This window comes from Cinclus cinclus, chromosome 18, assembly GCF_963662255.1.
Source record: "Cinclus cinclus chromosome 18, bCinCin1.1, whole genome shotgun sequence".
NCBI lineage: Eukaryota > Metazoa > Chordata > Aves > Passeriformes > Cinclidae > Cinclus > Cinclus cinclus.
The window spans coordinates 15,315,009-15,337,178 of NC_085063.1; the positions used below are offsets into that span (position 1 = coordinate 15,315,009).

Genomic DNA, 22,170 nt, shown 5'->3' on the forward strand with positions numbered 1-22,170 from the left:
GCCCCCGAGCCGCGCCGAGGACGGCGGGCACGGGGAGCGAGCACCCCCCGCCCACGGCACCGCCCGCGGTGCCACCGCTTCGGCTCCCCCGGAGCGCCGCTGTCACTGCCGCCGCCCCCGGAAACATCGCAGTCCGGTCCCCGCTCTCCGCCGGGGCGGTCTCACGGCCGCGCCACGGCGCACGGCCCGGCCGTGGGCGGGATGAGCCCCGGGCCGGGAACGGGCTCAGGGCGAGCCCCGGACGAGCAGGGGGTTCCGGGCCGCCTTCTCCCCACGGCCCCGGCCCCGGCCCGGCGCGGGCCCGCCAGGCCCCGCCGCCCACCGCCCGCGGCCCCGCCGGGCCTGGGCCGCCCGCGCCCCCTCACCTGCGCTGGGCTCGGCTCCGGGCCGGGGCGGGCGGGGGTCGCTCAGTCCATGGGCCGGGCGGGACCGGCGGGGCGGCACAGGGCAAACACCAAAGAGAATGAGCGGGGCGGCACGGCCCGCCGGAACTGACGGCACCGCGCCGGGGGTGGGGCCTGCGCTCAGCCAATCGGCAGCGGGCGAGCCCCCCGCCGCACCGGCCCCCGCCGCGCCCCTGGCCAATGGGCGCGCAGTCGTGCCGGGAGCACCGCCCCTCCGCCGTGACTACGACTCCCGGCGCGTTCCGCGCGAGCCGTAGAGCGGGAAACTACAGCTCCCGGCGTGCCCCGCGCGGGGGAGGTGGAGCTGCGTCCGTCGTCGCTTCCGGCCCCGCCTGTTCCCCCGCCCCCCCTGTTCCGGCCCCGCCCGTTCCCCCGGTGCCCGCGCGGCCTTTCCCTGCACGGAAAGCAGCCACGCTCCATGAAATACGCGCCTTGTCCTCGCATCTCTGCGTTCTAGGAAAAGAAACGTGAGACGAGCGGGCGCAGCCGTGGAGGGCCGAAGCAGGAGAGAGCGCAGGAACGCACCCGCAGCCACCCAGGGCAGGGAGGGACTCCGGCCCAGGCCCCGAGAACACACAGACCTAACCCGTATGGGAGAACACCCGAGTTAAACCTAACTCCAAGATCACTGCTTGAATTTTAATTTGAATACAGCAGAAAACCCCAGCTGGAGCTGATCCCTTCTCCCAGGGAAGAGCTCCTGCCCTCACATGCTCTTCTCCCGAAGTTTTAGTTTGCTCTGTGTGATCCTACAATGTACCTAAACTCTTTACATAGAAGACAAAGCCTCCCGGTACCATTATTTCATATTCTATCCTAAGTGTAAAACATCTTTTTTTAAAACAAATACATTCTTCTAAAATAGTAAGTGCTCAGTGACAGACATTTTAAACAAGTACTTATTTATTCACAATTTAGATAAAGTTTAAGGAAAGACAAAAGAAATACAAAGGACAACATTAAAATGAAAAGGAATTTTAGTGACCGAAGTGAGTTTCTACAGCCAGTGCTCTCCACACATTTCCAAATATTATCCAAACACTGCAGATGCAGATTTCAAATCAATTCCATAACAAACCACTTTGACTATTCCCTTTGAGATTAAACTGGGAATGGAAGTTAGCCACCTTTATCTATGAGTACACAAACCATCAAATTCTTCAGTTTCAGCTTAAAGCCACACTTATCTTTTACAAGATGGAATCTGCAATACAATTTCAAGCAGCTTTTTCATTTTGTCTGAGCCCTGCTATAAAAAAGTCAGTGTAGACTTTCTGCATTACAAACCAGCTTTTGATCCTGCTTGTGGAGTCTCTGCAGCTCAGAGCAGACTCACACTTGCAGCTTGGAGGTATCCCTGGAGATACTGCAACGCTTCTGCATTCAGGCTGGTGCTCAGCATGGACAGAACCTGCAAGCACAGGGTGGGGCAGAGGTGTCACGAGTGAAACATGAACCCCCTCCTGCCGCCACACACACAAGGTCAGAGCAGCAGCTATCCACATGGAGAGTGGCTGATCTCTCAGGCAGTCCTTACTTACCAAAATCTTGGGCAAAACAAAGATGCTGTGGGCTGAAAGAGTTAGCTGTACACTCACATTGTCTGATCTTATATGAGCTGCCTGAATTCCCCAAGTACATACAACCAACTGAACTCGAGACATGTATTAGTTATAGACCATCAAGTGTGTGAATTTTCTTGTTAAAAATGGCATATTTAAGCTTTCTGCAAAATTAAGTGCTGTGAAAATAAGGCCCTTCTAAGGCTCTTAAGGAAAAACCTTACAAACATTCCAAAAGACAGAAAACCACAGCATGATCTTGCACTTGAGTTATGACCTACTTCATTTTGCTGATTATCAAACATTAGCAAAGAGACCCATTCTCACAAAGGCATTTCTCTGCAGAAGCAGCATGCAAGTGTTCAGTCACCTACCCTGCCTGGGCACGCTGTGGACAGTTTGTGGAGAGACTGTGCCAGATGGATTCTAGGATTGTTCACCATCTGCCCTACAGGATCGTGCTCTTTCTTCCCAGCAAAGGCAAGCTGAGAGAATGCAGTCTGATAGCCTGGAGTATCTTCTATGTCAATGAAGTGCTCCTCATCAGGGATCGTGTCATCCTCAGGCAATTCAAAGAGGCCAATGAGGGCCTGCAGCAAAGGAGTCCTGGGAGCAGAGGAGAGGCAGAATTGGGGTGCTTAAAATATGTCAGGACAGGGTGTATTTTACAAGGATGCTCAAGTTCTTTGGAACCCTTTATAATTTACCCTCTGGAGGTACTGACTTGGCTGCTGAAACTGTAGATATCCAAGGTATATTGGATCTTGGAAGATCCAGGAGAACTGTGGTTCTCAATATTTTACAGGCGTAACGTAGGTACTGTCAACAGCTTGAGCAATGTATGTATTTATCAGGTCAAATTGTCATAAAACATATCTATAAACAGCAATGATTTTACAGATCACAATTTTTCTCCAAGTACATTAAAAAAAGTTCTAGTTCAGGGATCTAGTGTGGGATCCAGTGGTTGTCATCCAATTTTAACTACCTGGCATGCTACACTACTGGACTGGTTGACAATCAAACTTCTCTGGTAGCTCTCCCCACAAGTCCCCTCTCAAGCTAAGATATTATAGTTTCTCTGTCAGGTTATGAATATGCTTGGGTCTCCTGACTAGAAGAGTTAGAAGTGAAAACTGGGTCTAGCTGCTCAGAAAGAACACAAGCTGGAGGAAAGCAGTCGATTTCCCTAAAGGCAGTTCCAGCTAGCCAGATCGTGCTATGTCCATCCAAAACATCTCAAACCAGTTCTGTCATTCTCTTTGATCACAGAGTTTCATTTGTTGAGAAACAGAAGCAGCATGAAAGGCCTAAAACTGCCTTGTGGGCCTGAGGAGATCACAAAGGAGTTTTCCTTCAAGGATGTATTTTGAGCTCACATTTTCAATAACTCAAACAGCCTCACTAGCACAGCCTGAAGAAGTGTGGTACCTACCACAGTTTGGTGTACTCAGTGTCCATCATGGGAGGACATTCCGTTAATATTTTTGTAATGCCAACAGCACAGATTTTCTTCTCAACTTGTCCAGACACTTTCTGGATTTCAGGAATTATAATTTTCTCCAACACCATTCCAAACATCCTATGGTGGCATTCAGAAAAAAAGTATTAGAAAACCTTATCAGCCTTATGGTGACGAAAGAGAACCAGAAACAACATGAATCACTAGGAAATAGAGACAACCAGGTAATTTGTTAAGATGCTATCCTGTTGCAGTAGACATCTGCACATACAAACTTTTCACAAAGGGTAACAACTAAAAACATCAATCTTTCCTTTTTATAATCCTCTTAGATTAGTAACTTGAACTATCAGTGAGGAACTGTGGTGAGAAATTCAGAAAAAGAAGACTTTATAGACAGATGAACAAACCATATTAAAAGAAACATTTGACCAGTCAAATTAGTGATAAATGTAGTCTGACAGTCTAGCTAAACAGACAACTTTCTTACTTCAAAAGATAAAAATAACACAGCAGTATTAAATATAGCAAACAAACAAAGCATACTAACTTTGGCTGTATGCTGTCAAATATTTCTTGTAGAGCTAATGCCCCATATCTTACACAATACAAGTTAATGAAGACAAGGAAACCTGTAACAAGAAAAAAGTCAAAGTAAAAATCAATGTGAAAACAAAAGAATAGCTTTAGAGTCAGCAGCAAAACACACTCCAGCAAGTTTTTCAAGGGGATAGAAATGGCAGACTTTATATGTTCAGTTTAAGTGAAGTACATGAGCTTGCTGCCATGAACTTTGACTAGAAACTGATCTTTTCACATACCACAACACAAAAACTAGGTGGTACAACAAGAGTCATTCCTTTTACCCCCTTAGAGCACTTATAAAAAGCCGTTTGCGATTTTTTTCCCATCAAGAACCAAAGAAACTCTTAAAAAATCCTCTACTTTCAGCAGAGAACTTCACACAATGCAGACTCTGAGGTATGAGCCCCTTTGCACAGGTGCAGTATATTAAAGGCACCACTTCAGCTTTATTTGTAGAAGACCATTATAAGCAAATCTATCATTCTTGTTCTTATCAGGTGGCAATAACCAGATAATTTTAAGGTTAAAAATGGATATTGTGTAATTTGTATAGTGATAGTACCATTAAAATAATTTAGCAAGTATGACAGTCTTCTTGTGACAGTATCAATAACCAGAATATATATTTCAATAATCTGCCACATCTTTGCCAGTTTAACATAATAGCTTATCAGTAAATTTAGTCATACTAAGGCCAAAATGACACAAGAGCATGGAGTACCTCAGAGTACTAACACACCACTACAGGTAACTACAGGATGTGTGGTCAGTAACTGCTGTGCTGCACGAGAGGGAAAATTTGCTGCTACTGGCTGGAGATTAAATGGAGACATTTTTAGATGATGACATCACACACTAGGAAAGGAAGAGAAGTATGTAAGTCTTGTCTCCCTCCATTTTCATGAACTAAGTGTCACCTGCTATGCTGACTGCCCCATACACCCCTCTTGATGACAAATAATTTGGAGCAAGTCCTTGGAGTCACCACCCCCCTCCATCCACGTATCCACGGCCTGAGAGGACACTTGTTCTGTGCAGCTGCACCTCTGTCACCAGAGCTTTCCACAGAGCAAGGAACTTACTTTTGATAAATTTTGTTGTTTTGGAATTTTGAAGTCTTTGGAATAGCAGAATGAAGATCTGTTTCCTGTACTGGTCAACTGATTCACTGGAAATTTAAAAGGATAGTTATTCAATTCACACTAGGATTTTACTGACGCCACTTCACAGAAAACATGTACAGAATTGTTCAAACCTGACTGAAAAATGTGATGTTTTCAGTTGTTAAAAATTAACATTTGGCATGTTTATACACTTCATAATTAAAGTCTACAGAAGTTAGCTTTAAATGTAATCTCAGCTCATACTCACGGAGGCATATGCTCGATGATGCTGTTTAGAAGATAGAACCCTTGATGATCATTAGCTTTAGAGGCAATCAACTTCTGGAACACACCTAACAATCCAGGCTGCAAGAAAAACAGATATAGAACTCTAGACAACAATTCTTCATATGTGACCTACCAGAAAATTGACCATTACCATCCAAGGCATACGCCAAGGCAAAAGCCTTCATAAGCTAAGCCAGGATTCAGCTTTTGCAGTTCAGGTCAAGGAAGACACATTTTGGCTTCTTCTCACTCACTCTTCTCAAGACTGTTCTGAACAGAACCTGAGAGTTCTCATTATTCACATGTTTAACATGAGGCAAACAAGACAGGAAAATTGTCTAAGAAAACTTATCATTTGCAAGAACTAAGAGCAGGAATTTTTCATCTCAGCTGACAAAAGTACGATAGCCTAGCATTCATCTTATCCACATAATGGAAAAGCACCCAACAAGTTACATTCTGAGTATCAGTTTGTCTCTGTAAGCACCAAATTCTGCACAAATCCAGCTGTTTGCTGGAGTTCCTCACAGTTTGTAAGCCCAGACCATCACATCTGGAGGCAGTGGCTCTCCCCAAGACTCACGATCTTGTCAGCGGCAGCGCTGGCGATGGTGCTGGCACCCCGCTCCAGGTAAGCCTGCAGGAGCCTGACCAGAGGGGGAATGTTTCCTGTCCTTTCCCAGAGAACTGGCTGGAGCAGATGGGGAAACAATGCCATATAGGATGATGGGATTTCATTTTTATGCATTTCTAGAAGTAGGGACATCACTTGAAACACATAGGGAATGAACTCTGCAAGAGAAACAATGACAAAGTCAGACAACATGGTCACTGTCAGTTCCCAGAAACCACTTATCTATGGACTGAAATCACAATTTAATATTATCACAAAGATTTCAATAAATAAAACTCTGAAGAAACGTATCTTCCCAAATGTAATTATTCCAAATATTAGCAAGCATTGCATATATACACTTTCTATCTCCTCTACCCGTTAATGTTTCAGAACATACAAAAACAAACTACTACAAACAAGGCAACAGAATTAAGAATAATATTAAGAGGCTTTGGACTAGTGATTACTAGATATTTTAAAAATGCAATTTAGAATAAGTGAATACTGCTGACATACCCTACAGAACAATCTAAACACTTTCAGACCATGAAAATATTGCTTCTCCCCTTGCATTTCCTGTGCTACAAAAAACCTGCCATAAGGTAAATCCTAGCAGCCAGCCCCAGTGAGAGCCCAGACACTCAGGGACTGTTCTTACCTTGCACATCATTCTGCAGGATCTCTGTGAACACCAGGAACAAAGCCTCCTCAAAGCTCCCGACTGCCTCTGGGTTTGCCTTGCACGTTATCCTTATCGACAAGCAGATGGACTCAAACATGTAATGGTTGAAGTGAGGTTTGCTGGGATTCTGAAAACAAGTTATAAATAGATTATCAACCCAAACTTGCACACAAGTCACTTATTTTGCTAAATACATTTTTTATTTCAACTGAAGACTAAAGTAGCATTTTGGACTAGGGATACTTGTAATTTATGTATTAATATGCTTACAAATCTAATCCCATAGATAAAAGCAACATAAAGACCTCTAAGGCATAAAGGAGAGGGTTTTTTTAATACCAAGTGTTTTTCAGAAGCTCTATATAAACTAGCAAACAGTTAAAGTATCACAGAACTAAAACCAGAAAAATATTATTTTTCAATCTCCTAAGTGTCCAGTCAATTATCTACTGAATACTCCTTGTAAGCTGCAGTTATGCTTAAACTGCACAGAGAAGGAGTTTTCTGGACAATCAATGAAGGTATTTTAAGGCATTCCCTACTGTCAGTGGTTAAGAATTTGGCAAGTCTAAATAAAAACCAAGAGAATTTTACACACCATAAGCAGAAGGGCAATTTGTTTAATTCAATCCCACACTTCAATGCCAATTATTATTACTTTCAGAAGTTTCATGGGCAAAGAATACAGAAGCTGTGATGAAACCAGATTATTGTATTGGTGGCCTCTGCACAAGCAAGCATTTATACTGCAACAAACTAACATTACAGAAAAAGTTCATATGCTGCTTCTGAATTTCAGATGAGAGCAGGGAGAATGAGCAGAGGATATGTTCTAAAAGGAAGGCAGTACCTCACTGGAATGCCGTTTCAAATTACTTGCATCAGAAAATATTGAACAATTTAGAAGTATTCTAACAGAACACCACCAACAAAGTACACATAAATCCTCAGCAAGACTACTCCAAAAGGTGAAAGGTGACCCTTTTGCTCTGTTTCTTTACCTTACTGACAGCCAGCAGTTTCTGTGTGAGCTGTGTGATGACAGAAGGGATGTATGGAATTATGGACTCCTGTAGCAGAGAAAAACTTCTCATGATGGCTGCAAATAAATGGAAAATGTTAGCTTTTGAAGACAAAATACACTTCTGCCGCTCAACATATGCCTAAATCCTTTACCTTTTACAGTTAGAACAGGATCCCAAGAAATAAGGTACAGAATGAAAAGGGCACCTGCTGCAAGAACATTCAATCTATAATTAGCATAAAGCATAAAGCAAAGCCTCCCTATTCCCATTTTACAGATGAACACAGCAGATTAAGTAACTTTACCAAGGCCACCATTTGTCCTGGACAAGTCTCAGATCTCACATCCTCTTAGCCGTGATCAGATCGATCCTCTCCCTAGCCATGACCTCATCTCCTCCCCAGGATCAGAGACTGCTCAGATCTTCCCCTTTTGACACTGTCCAGGCAGCTCTCCTGACTACAAGACTAGCATCTGAGAACTCATTTCCCACAGTACCATCATGTTTAGTGTTTCTCTTTGGTACCACAAGTTTAGTCAAAGACAACTTGATACAGCCTGGTAAGTAACTGCAGGCTCTTCAACATGTCAGGAACCTGCAACTCTAAGTCTTTACCTCAAGTTAACCCAGTCATTCTTATATTGCAGGACTCATTAGGCCTTTACCTTTCATAATGTATTCATTCTCAGATGAGCCAGGAAGTGTCAGAGCTTTGAAAAGGTTTGTTAACAGCACTTCTACAAACGGAGCCATTTCTGCAGCTGTAATGCTGTTAAGTGAAACACAGCTCTTTAATGATGAAAGAGAGTCAAACTTCAAGCCTTATACAATACTGTAATATATGGCACAAAGGATCCCCTACAGGTATTTCTCATCCTTAATACACAAAATCTATGTAGCAATGAATTTACTTCTGCTTGAAAACTTACAGGGTAGCATTATTTGTCCCTCTCATGGTAAACAGTCTTTCGAGAGCGTGGGCTGCGTAAGTGTGGACCACAATGCTTTCTGCTTGGAGGTGATTGATTAAGAGGGGAATAGACACCAGCAGTTGTTCTTTTGGTACCTACAGAAGTACAGCAACAAATCATAAGTACATTAAAAAAATACAGATGGTTCAACTCTAAAGCACAACCAATCATCAGTGATATGCAGAGCTTGGCAGAGGGAGCATCTTGGGAGGCTCCTCCTGTTGCTACTTCACATCTCAACAACCAGGAGGTACCCACTTCTGCTATCACTCATACACTTCCCCTGAACACCAGTGGTACACTGGATGAGCAGTGAGTGCAGATAATCCTAACGTACATTTCCCTTTCCATTTTACTTTGCCTTAACAGGCAATTAAAAATACCAAGGTTTAAAAAGCCAAAATCACGGATATCTCATAAAACATTAATAAAGTTAATCTAGACTTTAGAATAATATGCTACATATTTTTTCACGCCATCTCACTAATCAGAAAAAGGAAAGGACAAAACTGCTGGGCTTTTAACAACTACTGCAATGACAGAAGCAGTAAAGGGTATTTGGACTAACACTGACTTGGAAATATTTGAGTGTGTCACAGAATTAAGCAGCTAAGATATTCAGTGCTCCCACAGCATATGGACAGCATATAGACTCCATGTTAATTGGATATTTTTAACAATATCGTTTACTTTCCAAACTAAAAATCAGCAAGGAGTGTTGTATATGACTATCAAACACCTGCTGAGTTAGCATATGGCCAAGTGCAATAAATTAGGCTTGGCAAGTATAAAGTAACAACATACAATATGTTTTTCCATAAGAGTAAAAGAAAAACTTACTTGGTTTCTAAAAATCATGATATATTTTATACCATCTGCTTTTAGCACAGGGAATTCATTCACTGAAATAGAAAAATATGCAAATTTCGTTGATACTTCTCACACAAATGGGATTACTGAACATGTACTATATATACAGGTGACACTTGACACTAAGTAATAATTTTCCCCTGTAGAAAATAATACAGACAATGTTTTTCTACATTTCTTAGTTCCTGCACTTTGGTATGGGCACTGTTAGATTATCAGTTTTAGGTACAAATCACACCCCAGTACCATTAAAAGTACTACCCAGCTCAGATAAAATTTCATCTTCTGGTTTCAGTTTTAGTGGCCCTCAATTACACATTTCGAGACAACCCACTATGCTTCACATATTGTAAGATAATTGTTGGACTGTAAAATAAACTACATGGTTTAAATCTAGACATCCACAATCTCAGTAATGGGGGCTGTACAGGTCATAACCTGGCCTCAGAATTTTTAACTTCTCAGGGTTTATTGTAGAGCATAGAAGTTTACCACAAGATCTCAAATACAGTAATCAAAAAAAAAGTAATCAAGTTTAAGCATGTAGCTGATACCAACATGTGCATACATGCGCTGATCTTGCAGAGAGCAGGTGGGAAGGTGGCAATCCCCCTTGCTGTAACAGCTCCTTCTCTGCTAGCCAAACAAAAATGGATTACTCTATGCCAGGTGTTACCAGTCCATATCAGAGATTCTGCTGATAAAGGAGTGCTTGAGACTTCACAAGCAATGGTCACTGTCAAGATTATGATATATCATAAAATATATGATATATCATAAAAATAAAGTATCAAAATTAACATTAACTCACCAGAAGCAGATTTTAAGTCAGGTTGAATGTGATTCACAAAGAATTCTGTCAGATTAACAAGTTCATTGGCTTGTGTTATTCCATGCTGGAAGAAGCAAAAAACAACTCTTATTTTTATATGCTGAGATATAAACAGCTAGTTTTCTCACTCAAAATGAGTATGAAAACTAGCTGTTTATATAACAAATTATTATTAGTTTTCCTCTTATAAAAAATGCAACCTCTTTTTAAACCAGGATTTTTAGATGAAGATTTTTCAATTAAGTGTTCTAAATTAGTCCATATTTGCCATTAAATAGCATAGAAAAAGATATAAACTTTGCAGTTTCCCAAATGCTATCAGACTGGTTCCTGTTACACATCACTAACAACTGCTGGTCAGCAGTATAGACCTGGCTACAGTAAAATTGAACTGAGAACCTTCAGCAAAATTGCATAAAATGCTGTATATGTTTTACTATGTTTGCCTCAGATCCATCATGTAAAGACACTGAGATCTGAACGGCAAGAGCATTTAAAATATCTAGTAGTACATCTAAACTTGTTCCATAGGACATTTGATACAATGCTCCTGTTTCCAAATACAGGTTAGCCTACCTGTGCTTTTTTGGTGTCTCCAGCCTATTAGTTGCTTTCTCCCAGCAAGTAATGAGATCCATTTCCAGCCATCATTAGCATTCACATGTCATTCACAAATCAAACATTCAAGTAGCAGGAAACATTGGGAAATACCATGACAAGAACTCCAAGAGTCATTTAAACTCCTTTTAGTCTACTTAAAACATCTGGTTATCTTCTGTAAAGCTCTGTTTGCCTTCTATGGCTTCCAGACTGCCTCAGGAGCAGTCAGAGCTCAGGGGGTCCAGAGCTGAGGCAGTTTTGTTTCTCTGGCTGGCTGGATCCCACATGCCAGTCAGGCTGCCACAGAGCCACACCACCCCAGCTACCTGAAGGCCAGACACCACCCACTGTGACAGGATCACATAAAGGGCAGCTTTTCACCTCCCCAACTTCAACTACTGCACACACAGATGCTCCCTTTCTGAAGCAGCTGCAGGCCCCCCATGTGCACTGTAAGATCTGAAGGCAGGCAGATTACAGCGAACAGAATGTACAAGCACCTTCTGTGTTTGAGCTTTGGATGCCAAAGACGTTACAAGGTAAATTGCTGCATCTTTGTGCTTCCAGTTAACAGATGGATTCTTTGCGTATTCTTGCAGCATAGAATTAACATATCCAGAAAAAATCCCTGTCACAGGTCCTTCAAAAAATTTACACAAGCCTCTGACCAGATCACAAGCTGCTCGGCGCCTGGTGTCAATATCTGCAGGAGAACCAAAGATTCTTAGGATACAAGAAAGCAGACAGCTTTTCATATTAATAAAACATAATAATCAAACAGTAACAGCTTCTCACGTTACAGCCACAGCCCATGTTAATTATTGCAACCCTCCACACTGCTGTGTAAGAACACCTGTAAGCCTTTGATTTCCTGTGACAACTGAACAACCTGTACAGCAAGGAGAGGGGACACCTGCCCCTGAGCAGTGGCAGCAGGCATGCAGGGGGGCTGGAATTGCCTTGGCATTATGCTCCCAAAGCTACTGGCTCTGGCTGGGAGGGAGTTCATTTCTCCCTAGTGGCCCATTTGGTGCCATGTTTGGTACCAATGACTAAAGCTGCTGCTAACACCCAGGGTTTGACTGATGCTGAAGAGTACTGTCACACTGCCAGGGCTTCCTCTTCCTCTTGCTCTGCCTTCCCAGCAAGTAGTTTGGGGCAGGGAAGGAGGTGGGAATGGACAACCAATTAGGGCAGCTAATTCAAACTGACCAGCAGGACATTCCGTGCTGTATGGCACACTCAGCAACAAAAACTGAGGGGAGGGGAACTGGGAGAAGAAGTGGCCATTGCTCAGGGACAGGCTGGGCAAAAGTCTGCCTGTGGGCAGTGGTGAGTCAGTAACTTCTCTCCCCTTTTCTTACTCCTTCTTTCACTTACACAGTCTCTATCTGTGAATCCTCTCACTTTCAGCCCTCCTGCTCTCTCCCCCATCAGACTGCAGCTGGAACACAAGCCAGCTTCTGGCCCACCACACCTGACAGGACATTTTTGTAAAAAATTTCACAAATACCTAAAATGCAGCCAATCCTGGATAAAAAAAGTTCAAAAATGCTTCCTCCATTTTTGTCCTGCACTGGAAACATACAGTAATTCCTTCAATCTATCACAAAATGCCATTACTTCTAAAGTGTCTGTCACTGAACTGCTGGTGGCCCAGAGCTGTCACACAGAGCCAGGTTTGGCTCACTCAGTCTCTGGCTTGGCTGCAGAGCTCAGCCTCCCCCAGCACTGCAGCAGCCGGGCTGGCACTGCTCTGAACACATGCCACGTCCCAGCCTGGCTGCTGGCCAGCTGGCCTGAGCACAGCTTGTGTGCAACCGCAGGCAGAATTTCAGTTTAAACATCAAGAGTCTCTCCCTGTTATTTAAACCTCCACACACAGGACCTAATACACAACTGGCTACTACTCAACATTGACTAACAGGCTGTATTTGTTGAAATGAGAATTTGGGTAGTGCAGAAGACATACCAATCCAGTTAAGGAAAAAGCCCTATAAAAACATTGTTCAAACCAGAAAGACATTGTGACAAGCATATCGTGACAGCAGGCTTGACCAGAGACTGGATAAAATCCAGCTGGGGGTGCTGTGTGGAAACTTTCTCCATTTCAAAATGAAGTTATAAAAGCTTCAGTAAATTGCTTCAGCTCTTTAGAGATATATTTAAAGAAGAAGTATTCTTAGTATAAAGCTGTGGATTACCAGATCCTTCCAAATCCCTTCTTATATACTCTTCAGAATTATCTTCAAATGCTTCTTCATCAGCCGCTGAAAATATAAAATACATAGAAGTTGAAGTACTGAAGTGTCTGATTTTTATGGTAAAAGCATGTATCATTATCAACTTGCTATTTTTTCCAAGAATCTTCCTATAACATTAATATTAATTAACAAGAAATATCCAGCCAGACTAGTCTGTTTAGCTTCTGTCTCACAAATTAGTCTTTCATATCCATGGGCTGATTTATTGATTAAAAAAAAAAAAAAAACTCTAACACATTCAACACCAGGTGTATTTGAAGAGGCTTTCAGATTCACAGATGTAAGAGAGAGAAGCTTCATATCACTTCAATACATTTTCACTGCATTTTAAATATAGGATCAATATGAGCCATCAAAACCTGGAGAACTAAACACTACAATTTGGTAGGCCTGAAATTCCTGCCTATTTAGGCTCCTTGAATTATTCAGATACTCACTTTAACTGTAGAAATTTATTGGTGGCACATGACCTAGACTTCCTCCACTGGGATTTCAACATGTAAAGTTAGGTATATTCATACAATTCTACAAAGCCCAGAGAACAGCAATCTGCTGCAGAAACTTGGGTTTGAATCTAGCACTAAGGTACACAAAAGGGAATCCTCAATTCTTAGTCCTGCAAAGCAACATGTCATGATAATTAGTTAGATTTTTGTTCTGTATTTCAAAACATAACTCTCAAAAAGTTACCTCTAAATTCCATATTGGGAACAATAACTTTTTCACAGATGCTTGTCAATGTATTCTGGTCTTCAAACAGATGCTTGTAATGTGGTCTCTCACAAACTGAGGCCAGAAACTGGATTGCATTACTGACCAGCTGCAGCACCACAAACAGAACACAAAGCTTTAGCATGACTGATCCACTTGTAATTTATCATTTATTATTCAACTTGACAAGATCAGATTTTAGCAACTTACCAAGTCATACTTCACTTCCTGGCCTGTTGTGACTAACAGATTCCAGATTGCTGTTACAAAACGTGGCAGGTAGGGCTGGAATTCTTCATCGTATTTTTGAGCATATAAAGCAGCGTTATCACAAATTTGTGACTTCAAGAGCTCCAGCAATCCAGCTTCCTCTTCATCCTCACATAAAACAAAACCAAAAACTTAAACATCCAAACTTCAACACTACTTAAACATCAGAAGTATCAAGGTATTTAAGTTAAATATTTACATCACCGTTTTACCATGTTTTAAACAGGTGAAAGAAATCCCTCATGTCCCTAGTACTACTCTATTGCTGATCTGTACCCAAACTGCTCTTAAAGTTAGAAATCATACCCACATTTCAAATTAAGGTACTGTGCACTTGAAAACAGCCACAATAGTCCACGCAAAATTAATTTACAAATGCAATATAAAAAAGACCACATGAGGCATTGAAAAATATGCTTAGAAGCCACTACATCATGACTCTTTAATGGGAGTAGAAGTTCCGTCCCCTTCCCCAGATCAGCAGACATTTGTGGAACCACAATGTGAACTGGGAAATGGAGCTGGAATTAAAAAAAACAACTCAACCAACCACCACCCCAGCTCTATCTGACCCTCTTCCCTCCCCCCCCCCCCCCCCCCCCCCCCCCCATATTTCAGCTTTACTGCCTGTCCCAGTTCAGCTGCACAAGTGCTTCTGCTGGGAGCAGCCCACAGACACAAAAGAGCAGCAAAGCCTCTTTTAGCAGCAGGGTCACTAGAGCACAACATACACTTAATATGACTCCCTGTGTGCTGTCAAGAAATTTATAAAGTTCTTTTGGCTCCATCAAGTGGCAAACTACAGTGCTGGTTTTGGAAGACATCAGCACTTAAAATACACAAAACATGCACAAAAATAACTGCAGCTCTGCTGAGCTGGTATCAGCTTCCACCAGTGAAATTACTCATTCTTTAATTAGACCAATACAGCAAATGCTGAAGCACTTAAGAGATGTCCTGCCCTTTATGTTCAATTGTTTCAAGCTCTTTTAAGATACCCGGTTTTTTAGAACACAATGCATGAACCAGCTGAAAAGTACAGAAAACCTGAGCCCTGTCATGCTAATGGTCAGGTTACTTCAGCAGCTGTTCCTGAAAGAATCAACTCAGTGATGAGTATTGGTAATTTGATTTCTGTGCACAGCTGGGTATACCTATAACCGTCACACAACTTGAAGAACTGAACCTCAAGTTCCTTAGGACAACAGAGCAACTTCTCCTAAACTCCATTTTCTTACAGTCATTCTACTCCTTTGTTTGCCCCACAAAAAATACTGCATTGTTCATAATAAATTGTCAGTCCACCCTCTCCCCTACAGATGCAAACCAGGTGGTTTATGCAGTACTTACATCAGTCTGTAAGAGTTTATTATCTAAAGTTAAAAGGCTATGAAAGTTTGTCATCCATGTTTCCATGTTATCTTCGAAAAACTCAGGAAGATCCTGTGAAGGAAAAGCATAAATCTGCATTTTCATTTCTGATTGCACTGCTCACGTAACGTACCTACACTGGAAGCAGTGCATTCACCTTATAATCTACTGGGGGGCAATAATCTGTGTAAAAGTCTTCAGACTGAAACAATGCCCCTTCCCCCCTCCCAAACAAAAGCTGTTCTGACACAGCCCTGGAGTAATAGTTCCAAATAAACTAGCTGCTTAGACCCAGATCACATTTCATAATGAATGAGCCATATTCACCTCTCGCTCTCAGAACAAGAAAGCACAAGTCTTTTTTAACTCCACCTTGCTCTTTTGCCCCCTATGGAAATACAGCCCAAGGAATCCAGGCACAATCACACTTCACAGACTTACATTTATGTTGAGACACTAAATAAACATCACCTCAGCAAGGGAGCTCTTTACCATTTCCCATACAGCACACTTAGTAAATGCAGATCTGATACCAAACCCAGAAAACCCACCCTGCTCCCAGAATTACTGCCCCTACAGTGCCACAGAGCTACATGTAATGTAGCCCTGTAGAATGTGACCTAGTTCCTGTCAGTACAGACACGTTAATAAAGGGGCACAGTGAACACAAACTCGGGCATTGGACTCCTGCCTTACCCACTCCTACTCAGAGGCCTCATACAACACCTCCCTGCAGCAATGCCAGCTCAGACTCTCTTGAACTTGTGTTTATATAGGGCCAACCTAATGTCTTAAATAACCCTTCCTTACTGTGCTTTTACTCCAGCAGATGCACTGGTGACTTCTCTTTTTGCCATAAAGCATGGCCTTGAAGGCTGCCTCAAATGAGTTCCATAGTAACAGCTTCTTCAGAACAAAGCAAAACTATCCCAAGAACAAGAAGATTCACCTGAAAATTTAAACTGTAGAACAGCTTCGCAATTAGAATGAGAGAAGAGAAGAGAACCTTCAGGGCACTGGCATCATTTGCATGTGTGCTGCAAAGTTCAATAGTTGCCTAGAAAAAATGCAAGACTGTCAAGTACAAAACCCATGCCAACAAAAAAATATTGAAAAGTGTCATGGAATGATTTTTTAAACCAGATAATATTGTTATTTTTCATACCCTTATCAATCCTGTTAGGTCCCAGTTAATGACTGGAATTTGAACCTCTTAAACAGTTTCGAACAACAATTCTTGAGTTTTACTTTTAGAGGTATCCACAGCAAGCAATTCAGAACATTAAACTTGTTTTTAGAAATTACTCAACAAGAAATACCTTAAAGAGATTTGTCAAGGGTAAAGCAAAGGCATCAAGGACAAGTTTGATCTCTGTCCATAATTCATTTGACTTAAATTCATGGCGGTACCTGACAAGTAAGAGAGAAACACATGAAAAACAGAATAGCCTTCACATTTATTACCAAATTAATTCACACAGAATTTTGTCTTGCACTGAACCTTGAAACAGATATTGTCAAGTAAACAAGAACTAAACAACATGGTTGAAAACCATGCAAGGTGTACAATTTGATAACTACTTAAAAGGTATATGTAGAAGTCACAACTACTGAAGTCTAACAGTAAAGCATGCCAGCTGAACAGAACGTTTCCAATGCACACACCATTCCCTTCCTGCCAGTACCTTTTAAACAAGGAGTGGGCGGTGCGCAGAACCCCATTGATGACGTGGAAGTCGCCGCTCTGGAAGCGGTTCACCATCTCTGTCAGCAAGTCTGGCCACTTCTGGGGGAAGTCTTCCCGCCCAATGATGCTGATGGCATCACTCAGCTGCAAAGGGAACACAACTACTCGTGACAGAACAGCATGCAGCAGCCGTGCCAGGTGCTGCAAACATCCCAGAAAACCCTGGTCACTCTCGTCCCATTCCCAAATCACTGTGTTAAACATCTACTGCTCTCCACACAAATGCAAAAATCTCAGCTTAAGTTCACACAGTCTCACTTTCTAGAATTGGCATTTAGCTGCCTAATGTTAGAACTTAGCTAAAAGATTATACAGTAATCATCTTGAAAAAATGTAAAAGTAGGGAGAAATACCTGTAACAATATCCTTGAAGTTGTTTGGATCAGGATGAGCTCACTGGTAAGGGAACTGAGCTCTGCCAATAAACATAGTCTCTAGACATGCTAAGAATATTCACAAAGTTTCATGGATACAACCAGGAATGACACATTACCTGCTTCTGAATTTGTTCTGGGCTGCTAAGCATCAAGGGCACTATGTTGGCTTTGATGGCTATTCTGTCCGACTCACAGATTTTGTTTGGTTCATCCTCAACCTAAAATGAAAACAGTAATTAAGTTATGGGGATCTCAGCATTCTCTAGAAAATGAGAGATGATCAGCATTTCAGAAACCAACTGTTTATACTGATTTATGTAACTATTACAATGCTGAAGAACCTAAGAAGCAGACCTGTTAGAGACACTGCCTGCAATGAATCTGGAACAGCAGCATCTGAAAAAAGCTGAAAGAAATAATGTCCTTCTGTAAAACTTTCAGGAAGTTTTTTTCTCCTTCTCTAAGGGTAACTTTTCAGGTCAGCAGTTGAGCAGCAGTGAGGGAGGGTGCACATGGCAATAAAATCCCCACATTTACCCAAGTCTCCTCCTCCACCACACCAAACAGCACCTCTGCCAACCCCACAAACTGATTTTGTGTGAACTGTCTCAAGCCATCCTTTCTAGAGACTGTACATGAAGGTTCAGATTACACAGTCAAAACCCTAACGTTGACTTTAAGAGTTATCTAACCAGTTCTAAACACCAATCAGTTCCAAGTCCAGTCTTTCAGCAGTGCCACGTAGCATAAAATTGAAAGCTGCTACTAAAGAAATAAAATAATGAGGTGGATTGTTCCAACCAGTGACAGCAGTGACAGTCACATTACCTGTGATGACAGCACTGAAGTTCAGAGACCTAGAAATCATCCAGCAATTAAGAGAAAAGCACCTCCAGAGAGACACTCAGTCTTGCGATACTTTAAACCTGATGGAACCACTACCCTTCTGACATCCCTTTTACCATCTTTCCACACACTTAAATCAAAAGTCAGCAATTTTAGAAGTTCAGGTACGCTGAACCATCCATCACTAATGGGGTTCCCCAGAGCTCAGTACTGGGGCCAGTACTAATTAATATCTTTACTGATGATCTGGATGAGAGAATCAAGGGCTCCCTCAGCAGGCTCATGGATGACTCGAGTTGGGTGGGATGTGGATCTGCTTACTGTACTTTAAAAGCATGACTGGTTCTTAGCACCACTAGGATACCTACAATTCTCCAGTTCCTTTTAATATAATTCTTGAACGTTACAGATGCACAGACTTTGATGACATTTTCCTGTGATTTCTCCAGCAGTGTTAAGAGTAACAGAGGATAGTTCTGGCTTCCTTCCACAGACTCAAGGAACTTCTCCGCTGTAAGAGAATATGCTGAGGTCAGCAGAAGATGAACTGCTTTCTCTAATGGGAATCCTACGATTTCTCCAGTGTCTCTTTGGAATACCCAACATAAACACTCCCCAGAGCTTCACGGGAACATGCCTGACAAAAGGTAGCACAACTTTGCTCCCCAGCTCCTCAACGCTCCTGCCATCAACCACAGCCCTGGGACCCCCAGCAGGATAGGGAAATACTGTCTCTGCACCCTTAGAAAAGCCACAACCCCAAAAGTAAATCCTGACTTGCTGTGAACAGCAGCACTGTTTTAAATAACAGCAAGAATAGAGAAAAACAAATTAGCAAAAATAAAATTATTTCTATTTATATCCATCCTTCATTACTTTTTTGGGGGATTTCGTTTTAAAAGGATACTGAGAACTTCTGTAAAGAGGTTATTGCATAAATATCCACTGAAGTTTGCTACACAGAGACAGAACAGTCAAAAAGAAACAGAACTTTTTTGTTCTCAATAATGAAAATTACTTACCAGGACGCCTTATAGCAGGATCTGGATCTAGTGTTTTCTTTAGATATTCAGTTAAAGTTTGTAAATTGGCATCACTGAGCTCCATTTTGGCAGAACCTAAAACACACAAGTAGATTTGTTATAACCAGAGATTAGAAAATCTATCCTAAAGCTTCCCATGTAAAACCAGATCCCACAGAAGCAACATCAGCTCTTTCTGACAATACCTCACAAGCACAGTCCCCACAGGGTGCACAGGCACAGCAAAGATTCCACTTCTCAAGTGACAGGTAACTGCCAGGGTCTGGTTTATGGACCCCAAACTCTAGAAAAGGCTTACACATCCTGCAGACATGAGCCAGGTACAGCCAAAAGATGATCTCTTGTCCTTTCAGGACAACAGGAATTTGGTTCTGCTGCCAGCCCCAGAAACTGATCCTGACTGAAACAGCTGAATAGTCCTGCCCTACATAATTGTAAATAAAACAATTCAAAGTGTGTGGAAGATTCAAGGCTTTTTTAAAAAATCAAATACTCCTTATTAAAGAAAAATCTCAAAAGAAAATACTTTTTTAAAAAAGAGACAAAAGACTGAGCAAAGTCAGCTTGCCCTCCCTGTAAAATTAGTTCAGACTAGGGTGGAAGCTAATTTAAATACAATACTTTTTACAGAATAACTCTGTGCAATAGGTCCATATTGCTCCCCTCTAGTGTCTCCCACACATATTCTTAACGGTACCACAGTTACAGATTTACTTCACAGCTTGCATTGGAATAATTTAAATTACAGCAAGAGCAAGATCTGCTTTAATGGAGATGCTCCTGAGGACATCATCATCATCAATCCTGCCCGTCCTTCCCACCACCAGCAGCACAATTCACTTCCCACAAGGGTTATGAGGCAGCTAGGGTTTCCATTTTTTCTCCAGAGTTTCTACTTGGTAAAACTGACTGAAATTTTCCTGTCCCACTTTGGAGTTGCTCCATGCTGATCACCAGTGCAGTAAACAGTTTTGTGTAAGCATGCTTGCAAAGGTAGTGAGCTTTAATGATACAATTTTTTATGTCAGCTCTGGCATCTATATAATATTAAAAGACAGCAGCAGTATCCTCTTGAATTAAATCAACGTTAATAAGCAAATCAGATTCTAACACATTTTGCAAGAAGTAAAAATCTACCTGAAGAGTCCTGCCTCCTGTGTTTCCCTTTGCTTTTGGGGTTTACTTGTCGGTAGTCTTGTTCACCAATGCACATCCACCAACATATTTTGACCCGCTACCTACATATGATTATTTCCTTCTCTCCCTCTAGCTCTTCATATTTGTTTTCCAATACAAAAAACATTGGTGGTACTTTAGCTGGAGCGATATGATGCTTAGTGTCACGTTGTAGCCTGCGCCTGCAGGAAAGGCCTCACAAAACCCATAAAGCGTGCTTAATTCATCATCGACTTCAGCCAAGTTACTGCAGACCGCTCACGGAGAAGAAACCCAGACCCAGACAGAAGGCGGCCGTGCCCCTGGGCTCGGCCCGGGAGCAGCCGCACACAACCGCATCCCCTCCCCGGCCCTGACCGAACACCTCCCGAACAGCGCCCGGGACCCAAGAGGGACGGAACAGCCATGCCGGCGGTGCCCAGGATCCCCAGGGCCGTTTCCCGCTTCCCCAAAGCGCGGGCCTGCTAAAACAGCGCCAGGGGCAGCGGGCGGGGGCGCGGGGCCGGTGCCGCTCCCCGCGGGGCAGGGCCGGGCCGGGCCGGAGCAGCCCGCGGCTCTCCGGCGGGGAACGGCCCCGCGCCCCCACGGCCCGCCGGGCCGTTCACCCGCGGAAGGGTCGGCGCGGCTCCGTCCGTCCCGGCGCCGGACCGCTGCTGCTCCGCTCGCGCTGCCTCTTGCGGCCGCCCCGGCACAGAGCCCCCGGGACCGGGCGGCGCCATGAGGGGCGGCAGGCCCGGGGCCGGGCGAGAGCCTGAGCGGCCCCAGAACCCTCAGACTAACTCGGTCCCCTTCCCCCTCGACAGCCCGGACTGGCAGCGGCCTCAGCCAATGAGGGGCGCGGGCTGCGCAGGCCCAGCGGCTTCGGACCAATCGCGGGCCGCGAGAGGCGAGCGGAAGGGCCCAGCATGGTGCGCTGCGCCCCTGGCCGCACCGTGGGCCCAGCGCCGAGCGCAGCGCGGAGTCGGCGCGCGGGCGGCCGCGGTGCCTCCGGCGCACGGGGCCGCTCCAGCCCCATCGCCGCGCGGGGCGGCGAGTCCCGGCCGTACCTGGCGGCTCCTCCCCGGCGGCGGCGGCGGCTCCGAGCGCTCCCCGGCTGCGCTTCACATTCAAACCGCCGGGCGAGGGCGCGGCGGCAGCTCCGTGACCGCATCGCGCGGGGCGGGGACAGCGCGCTGCAGCCCGGCCAATCAGCGGTCGCCTCGGCCCCGGGGGCGCCGCCGGCAGCCAATCCGCGCCGCGCTTAATAGGCGGTGGCCAATGGCCGGGCCTTTCCCACAAGGCTCCGCGGCGCCTCTCGTAGCGCGCCAGCCTCGCCCCGCCCACGAGCCCCGGCTCCGTCACGGGAACGGGCCCGCCGCGGGCAGC

At 43.8% G+C, this 22,170-nt stretch overlaps 1 protein-coding gene across 1 annotated transcript; it reads right to left on the reverse strand.

The window, feature by feature from the left end:
- Window positions 1-1,302: 1,302 nt before the first annotated feature.
- On the reverse strand, window positions 1,303-21,954 carry CSE1L (chromosome segregation 1 like). The gene is made up of 25 exons (XM_062505040.1): window positions 21,852-21,954; window positions 19,609-19,704; window positions 18,955-19,097; window positions 17,857-17,958; window positions 17,302-17,447; window positions 16,936-17,026; window positions 16,566-16,673; window positions 15,596-15,688; window positions 14,186-14,353; window positions 13,955-14,084; window positions 13,205-13,270; window positions 11,501-11,703; window positions 10,380-10,464; window positions 9,539-9,600; window positions 8,657-8,793; window positions 8,393-8,496; window positions 7,704-7,801; window positions 6,679-6,829; window positions 5,988-6,196; window positions 5,385-5,482; window positions 5,096-5,181; window positions 3,979-4,060; window positions 3,402-3,548; window positions 2,341-2,572; window positions 1,303-1,815 (listed from the first exon to the last, which is right to left on the reverse strand). Exons 2-25 carry the CDS (start codon window positions 19,691-19,693, stop codon window positions 1,726-1,728), a joined length of 2,916 nt encoding a protein of 971 aa, XP_062361024.1. The 5' UTR covers window positions 19,694-19,704; window positions 21,852-21,954; the 3' UTR covers window positions 1,303-1,725.
- Window positions 21,955-22,170: the final 216 nt, after the last annotated feature.

Coding starts and splice junctions, on each gene's coding strand:
- CSE1L (XM_062505040.1), bottom strand. CDS start 19,693: ATGGAGCTCAGTGATGCCAATTTACAAACTTTAACTGAATATCTAAAG. Junction 11,704..13,204: donor AAGGGATTTGGAAGGATCTG/GTAATCCACAGC, acceptor GTTCTCCTGCAG/ATATTGACACCAGGCGCCGA. Junction 2,573..3,401: donor ACTGAGTACACCAAACTGTG/GTAGGTACCACA, acceptor CTCTGCTCCCAG/GACTCCTTTGCTGCAGGCCC.